Source organism: Chrysochloris asiatica, unplaced genomic scaffold, assembly GCF_000296735.1.
Source record: "Chrysochloris asiatica unplaced genomic scaffold, ChrAsi1.0 scaffold00063, whole genome shotgun sequence".
Lineage (NCBI taxonomy): Eukaryota > Metazoa > Chordata > Mammalia > Afrosoricida > Chrysochloridae > Chrysochloris > Chrysochloris asiatica.
Genome location: NW_006408581.1, coordinates 16702449 through 16710149, shown reverse-complemented (window position 1 = coordinate 16710149; position 7701 = coordinate 16702449). Strand labels below are relative to the sequence as shown.

The window sequence follows — 7701 nt, the reverse complement described above, 5'->3', positions numbered from 1 at the left end:
CTTTGAAATTTTCTGTTTAGCTCTTTTACTTCCTCATTTCTTCCAGTCACTTTAGCATCTCTTTGCTGGAAAGCAAGTTTCAGAGCCTCTTCTGATATCCATTTATGTCTTTTCTTTCTTTCCTGTCTTTTTAATGACCTTTTGCTTCTTGTATGACGTTATAGATGCCATCCCACAGCTCTTCTAGTGTTCGTTCATTAGTGTCTGATTCATCAAATCTGTTTTTGAGATGGTCTCTAAAATCAGTTGGATAGGTTAAAGGCATATTTTTGCTCTTCTAAACTTGTTTTAGTTTTTTCAGTTTCAGCCTGGACTTGTATATGAGCAATTGGTGGGTTGTTCCACATTTAACCCTTGGCCTTGTTTTGGCTGATGATTTTGAGCTTTTGCACTGTCTTTTCCCACAGATGTAGTCTCTTTGATTCCTGTGTATTCCATCTGATGAGATCCATGTGTATAGTCGTCTTTTATGTTGTTTTAAAATGCAGAGCCATGGAGAGGGACTGGGGGAGCAGCTGTCTATATGGCCAGCACTGAAGACAGAGGGGTTGTGCATCTTGCATGTCATGGTGGGCTCCCTGCTGGCCACCTATGGCCGGTACATCATCTTCAGTGGTGTCCTGCTCTTTGTGATCATTCAGAGGCTGTTCACCTACCTGATGGCCATGAGGCACAGGCAGCTGGACCGAGATTTGGCTGTTGTGGGCTAGTTCAAGCCTGGGAACAGTAGTCTCTAACAACTGATTCCTTTACTACTTAAGTTAGTCGACTTTTGCGAGTGAGAAGTACATCATTCTAATTTGTACTGGGAAACAATAACAGTGTACTTCTGCAATTGATTTGGCTGGGCATGCAAAGGAGTTTTGTTTTGTTTTGTTTTGTTTTAATTTAGCAGATTTTAATGAGATGGAAAACCTACCTGATGGGGGCTGGAGCACTCACTGCATATCTTGGTGAGTGTTTTTTTTTTTTTTTCTTTTAAGGTGGTGGCTGTGTGCTGTCGAGTCAATTCCAACTCTGAGGCTGTAAATCTTTATAGGAGCAGAAAGCCTTGTCTTTCATTTATGTTGTTGAGTGTTGTCAAGTTGTTTCTGGCTCATAACAACCCTGTTTAGAGTTTCCGAGATGTGGCTGGTGAGCTTGATCTGCTGACAGTGCGGTTCAAACTGACCTTTCAGTCTGTTTAGCTTCTCTGTATTTGTGGGTCGGCCTAATTTGAGTTATCTCTAGAATTAGTATAAGTGATAAACTCAGGCTTAATTCTCTCCATCCTTTTCATTTTAGCACTAACAAATTTACTCAGTTTTCTTTTCAGATTATATTTAGCTGTTTTAAAAACTCATTCTCTTGGAAGGATAATGTTTTCACTAGATAGAAGCTACATTTTCTGAGGACGCATCCAATAGAAATGTTTGAGAGTAGCAGCATAGATATAAACCTTCACTCAGCAGAATCCCTGTGGTTACTGGAGTTGGGTTGGAAAGCCAACATCATAACACAAAAATAGTCATTAATGAAAAGACTAAGAAAATCAGTTCACTCCAACACAACTCTTTCCCGTCCCTTGAAACCGCATGAACCATCCATTTCCTGTCTTTTTGGCTGTACAGCCAACAACAAATTAAAAAGTATAGTTGTCTGTGTTAGATGAACTGTAGGACTTCATGTAGTAGGTTACAAGAATTCAAGAACTGATTCAGCCACTTGCTACAAACATCTCTACAAATGAAGCTCTGACAGAACCAGCTGACACCTAAAGAGGAATCTATAATGTTGATGGAATGGATACTTCAAAAGAGAATTATTTGATCGAGACAAGTCTTTTGGAAAAAATGATGAAGCCATTGACTATTACAAAAATTGTGGTTTATAAAGCACTTGCAAAAATAAATTGCACTGTTATAAAAAAAAAGAAAAAAATTATTTGCATTGGTCTTGCAAAATTATATCATGCAATCTACGATATCATTTTTATCATCAAGGCCATATATTCCAACAACTGATCCTTCGTCTTTGTTTCCATCCTTCACATTCCAATCAGCAGTAATTGTCTCTTCATCTTGATTGCATCTTTGATCAATTTCAGTCTGAAAAAGTTGGTAGAATTCTTCAATTTCATCATCACTGGCTTTAGTGATTGGTGCATCAGTTTGAATAGTAGTGGTATTGATGGGCCTTCCTGGTAAGCATGTGGATGTTATCCTATCACAAATAGTATTGTACTTCCAGAAAGATCTTGAAATGTTATTTTTTATGATGAATGCGACTCTTTTCCTCTTTGATCTGTCATTTCCGGCATAATGAATCATATGATTGTCAGATTCAAAATGGCCAATACCCGTCCATTTCTGCTCACTAATGCTTAGGATATCAGTCTTTGTATTCCATTTCATTTTTGAGAACATCCAATTTTCATAAATTGATACTTCATTAAATTCCATGTCCCAATTATTAATGGACATTTGCAGCTGTTTCTCTTCATTTTGAGTTGTGTCCCACCAACAAATGAAGATTCCAAAAGCCTTACTCCATTTGCATCATCATGGAACTCTACTTTGATAAGACAGGTCTTTCCCAGTCACATTTTGAGAGTCTTCCAGCCAGTAGGGCTGATCTTCTGGCAGTATATCTGACAGTGTTCTGCTTTTCATAAGGTTTTCAATTCCTAACTATTCAGAAGCAGTCCACCTCTCCTTCTTCCTAGTCTGTCTTAGTCTGGAAGCTCTGATGAAACCTGCCTACCATTGTTGGCCCTACTGGTATTTAAAATAACTTTAGTATAGCTTCCACCATCACAGCAACCTGTAAGTCACCACAGTACAACAAACTGACAGAAAAAAGTGGTTAAAATCCTTGGTCCATGTAAAAACTGTTATTTCATGTAGGGCAGCATTCCTATAAACTTGCTGCAAAGTATTAATGATTTGGGAAGATGCTAGCTCGAGTCTGTTAAAAATTTCATTTGTTTTGTTAAAAATTTCATTTGTTTTGACCTCAAAATATTTTTTTTTCTGCATTGCACAATAAATATTCTTTTTTTTTTTTTTTTTTGGAAGGCAAGTGTATTACGGATAGAACCTGTCTGCAGTCATTTACTGACGAGATAGATTTATACACATTTTGTTTGTAATATACCAATGTAGTATATATATACTGGATCTTTATTAGCAATACTTTTTGACTTACCCTCATATACAGCATTTATTCACCAGTTAAATGAAAAATGCCTGCATCTAATTAGTTGTGTTTTTTTGCATGTAGGTATTACTTTTACATCTGATTTACAGGATTTAATGATTTCCTGTGCACATGTGTGCTACAGGGTCATTAATGTAAGCACTGACACCTATTCTCAGTTTCCGGGATACTGAAATGAGTAGAGGTATAGTCCCTGACCTCCAATTATCCAGCAACTGGTAGTGGAGAATGTCATCTATACGAATACTTGTGATACATTTTTATAGATTATGTAATAGATACATGAAACAAGCAATATAGGAGTCCCTACTAAAGTGGTACATATTAACTAAAGTTTATATGGGAAAAGAATTATGCATTCCACTGTTGTTGTCATCGTTGCTGTTAAATGCTGTCCAGTCATTTGCAGCTCATAGACACCCTGGTGAATTTGAACCTCAGACCGTGCGGTTCAGTGCATTATCCCACAGCGCCACACCAGGACTCCCATTCCACTGTTGTTATTGTTGTTGTTGTTATGTGCTGTGGAGTGGGTTCCAACCCATAGTGCCATTCCACTGTAGCACAGTAAAATTTGCTGGATATAAAGCCAAACACATTTTTTTTTTTCTGGTCTGAGAGGCCTGCTAATTTACTATATTGAGCCTCACTTTTCTCATCTGTAAAGTGAGGTTAATAATACTCACTTTGCAGCTCCAGGTGTGAACTCCTGGTATGGCACTATAGAATAAGCACTGGACTGTGAACCACAAGGTCAGCGATTCAAACCCCACCAGCGGCTCCTCAGAAGCATTGTACAGGGTCACTATGAGTCGGAACCAACTCGACAGCACTTAACAACAGTAACAATATGGGGAATCAGCAAACAGCTCCTTTCTCAATCATAGGCCCTTTTTGTAAGAAGCCTTGTGTGCCCAGGAAACATGTTGTTGGTTACTGGGTAGAAGGGGCCAAAGGAGAGAACCGTTCTTGTGGGGTCGCATGGGGACAGAGTTTCCATTCTGAACAACAGCCAGGAAAACAGTACACCTGGGTCGAGTATTGTCCTGGTCCCCCTGGGAGCTTATTTTGACAGTGGATAGTGTATCTTTTCCCAGCAAAGCCTTTGCATAGTTTACTGTCCTTACAAGTGGACTGAGGGACCTGGTCAAGTTACAGACTTCTTCAGACTGCTTTATACCATGCGTTTCGTGTCTCGGATTGACTTGATTCCTCAGGACTCGGCCTAATTCTCAAGTCAGTGGGAAAAAAAAAATTATGTAAGCTCCACACTATTAAGATTTCCAGGATTCTTTCCCAATAGATAAGCAAATGAGCTGATACTTAATAGTTAATTTCAGGGAATGGAAGTTCTTTCCATTTGAATTAAAATTTTGTGTGGATCATCAGTAACTGTTATGTAGATGTTGTCTTAAATTATTCTTAAACCCTCCAAGTGAGGCACACTGGAGAGAAAGAGAGTGTTGAAATAAAGCATAACTAATTTGACGGCACTTAACAACAAGAACAATTAGCCATTGGGAAGTGCAGTGGCGCTGTAGGATAAGCAATGGACTGTGAAACATAGGATGCTAGTTCCAGCCCACCAGCCACTTTGGGAGAGAGATGAGGCTTTCTGCTCCCAGTGATGTAAAGCCTTGGAAACCGTATACAGGGCCGTTATGAGATGGAACCAACTCAGTGGCACTTAACAACACCAGTTAGCCGTTACAGTCTTACGTGACTCATAGCCTTGAAACCAAATCAAACCAGATAAGTTATTATGTTGTTTGTGATCATTTTGTTTGTTGTTACATGCCTTAGAGTCGCTTCTGACTCATAGTGACCCTATACATAACAAATTGAAACTCTATCTGGTTCTGTGCCAAACTCAAAATTGTTACGACCATTGCGCCTGCCACTGTATCCACTCATCTATTTGGGGGGGCGGAGGGGGTGTCTTCCTTTTTTTTTTTTTTTTTCCCCCTGATCCTTCCCTTTGTTGTTGTTTTTGTTAAGTGCTGTCGAGTCAATTCCAACCCATAGCAACCCTGTATATGGCTTCTCAAGAGCAGCTGGTGAGCTTGAACCGCTGACCTTGCAGCTCAAACTGACTTTGCAGTCCAGTGCATTAATCAATAGCGCCACACCAGGACTCTGACCCTTCACTTTACCAAGCATCATTTCTGTCTCCAGGAACTGGTCCCTTCTGATAACAGGTCCAAAGTATGAGAGACTAAGTCTCACCATCTTGACTTCAAAGGAACCTTCTGGCTGTACTTCTTCCAACACAGATTTGTCTGTTCTCTGGCAGTCCATGGTGCTTTTAATATTCTTCTCCAACACCATATCTAAAATGCATCAATTCTTCTTTGCTATCTTGCATTCGTCCTTATTCATTGTCCAACTTTCACATGTATATGAGACTATTGGAAATACCATGGCTTCTCATTACGCACAGTAGTAATCAATTCATGCTTTTTGAACTTTTGACTTCACAGTGGTTTAATCTGTAATGAGGATGTGAGTGTTAACCCCCTTGCCAGAGGTCACAGTCGGAGAGATGTTATTGAATTCTCTACCTGTCTGACTCTGATCCCCTATCAAAGAATCATGGAGTACAAAATTCATTGAGAGCTGGCTCGGTTATGATGCGTAAGTTGTGGAGCACCAAAGTCATGTCCTGTTGTTTCTTCTAGGAGAGAAACCCTACAAGTGTACCTGGGAAGGCTGTACCTGGAAGTTTGCACGTTCGGATGAACTGACACGGCATTACCGCAAACACACGGGAGTGAAGCCATTCAAGTGTGCGGACTGCGATCGAAGCTTTTCCCGGTCAGATCATTTGGCGCTGCACCGCCGGAGGCATATGCTGGTGTGAGGATCGCTACCTGTCCAGCTGAGCGTAAGAGCTGGATCTCTTAGTGGCACCTGATTCAGCAGGGCTGGATCCCCTTCACAGTGTTAACACAAAAAGGCATCATCATCCCACGATGTCTGAAACCAGAGCAGGAAATGAAGTAGCACTTCTCCTTTTGGTCTGAAGGTAACCCCATCATGAGTACCCGAGAACCGTCTTCACGCTGGCCTGGGAGATCAGTGGCGTAAATGCTGAGGAGACAGGCATTGTTTTCCATGCTGTGTACTCTGCCATTTAAAGATGTTTGTAGCTTGTACATTTGCTAAGCTGTCAGACATTTATTATTGATACTTTAAAGGTCAACTACCACAAATTGATGGCTAGAGCAAGACCTTTTAAATTTGGATTCTTCCTCCACCCACCCACCCCTTCACCCCTTTTTACAAAAATTTTAGTTACTGTCTAAGTAAGATAGAACACACATCCAATCTGTTACCAGCAAGCAGCATGAAAGTAGAAAAGAAGAAGCTGTTGGAGAGGTCCCATTACCTGCAAATAAAGGGGCACTCAGCAGCCCTTTGCAATAGTGATGACGGCAGTTCACTATCACCCGCAACTTGTCATCATGCCATGCCCTGAAGAAAACCAACATTGAACCTTTCATTTGTTTGTTGTTGATTGTTTTTGTTTTGTTTTTATTCTGTTTGTTCATCTGTTCAAGCGGAGGGGCAGCGACATTTCAGTTGAAGTCTAGTCCCCGTGTCTGGCCTGGCATGGACTGGCACAGAGGTGTTCTGTAGTTGAATAGGAAGAGCCTGTCTAAAAAAACTACTGCCCCACTTCAAACTGCAGTGTTATGTCACCTAGGCATCATCGCTCCCTGCCCCTAGTATTTGATTACAACGAATCAGGGGGGTGGGTGGTGGGAAACTTTCTTAGACACACTGGCACCAAGGTAAGAGGTGAGGCTGCCCAGGCAAAGTCAGTGAACATGAAAAATCAGACAAAGCAGAGATGGAAATAATGCGCCTCTTGAGGAGAAAAGCAATAATGAATAAAAAGACTTTCCTACAATAACTTCACTGAGGACTCACGTTACCAGTTTTCATACTTACTAAAGGGATTGTAAGAAACACCCCAGCATTTTAGATGTCTTGGTTACATTTCCAGCATTGAGGTAATCTTTCTGCTGTTTGTTGTCCTGCTTGGTTGAGTACCACAATGAAAGATTCTGCTCCCCCTTTTCCTATTTGAAAACAGTTATTTGGTGGCTAGGATGGCAAGGGAGGCATAGCAGGGAATTAACTCTTGGGTTAATGGGTCAGTTCTCCTTGGAACTGAGTCAGTGGCAAGGGAACGCTCCCCAAGGAAAGACTAATGTGGTGCTAGTTTCCTCTCTTAAAGAGCCAAGAATAGACAACTCTCCAGTAGGTTCCTCACAGATTTAACACCCTGAACTGTATGAGGAACCAGTGGTTCAGTGACATCTGCAGAGATGTTGAACCCACTCATCTTGTACTGAGGATGAAAGGAAACTATAGTTCCGTCACTTCTTCTAATGATGAGTCTTTTTTGCAACTGACAGAGTACACAGTAAACAAAGCAATACATCACCAACAAGATTCTATCATAGAAAAAAGCAATCAAATTTTTTCCACACTAAA

At 40.6% G+C, this 7701-nt stretch overlaps 1 protein-coding gene across 1 annotated transcript in view; it reads left to right on the top strand.

Moving 5' to 3' along the window:
- Positions 1–6336, top strand: part of KLF12 (Kruppel-like factor 12) — a 629283-nt gene extending 622947 nt beyond the window's left edge. The window contains exon 8 of the mRNA XM_006864313.1: positions 5877–6336. Within this exon, the coding sequence (XP_006864375.1) occupies positions 5877–6058 (182 nt within the window). The 3' untranslated portion in view covers positions 6059–6336. The remainder of the gene's footprint in view (positions 1–5876) is intronic.
- The last annotated feature ends 1365 nt before the right edge of the window (positions 6337–7701 follow it).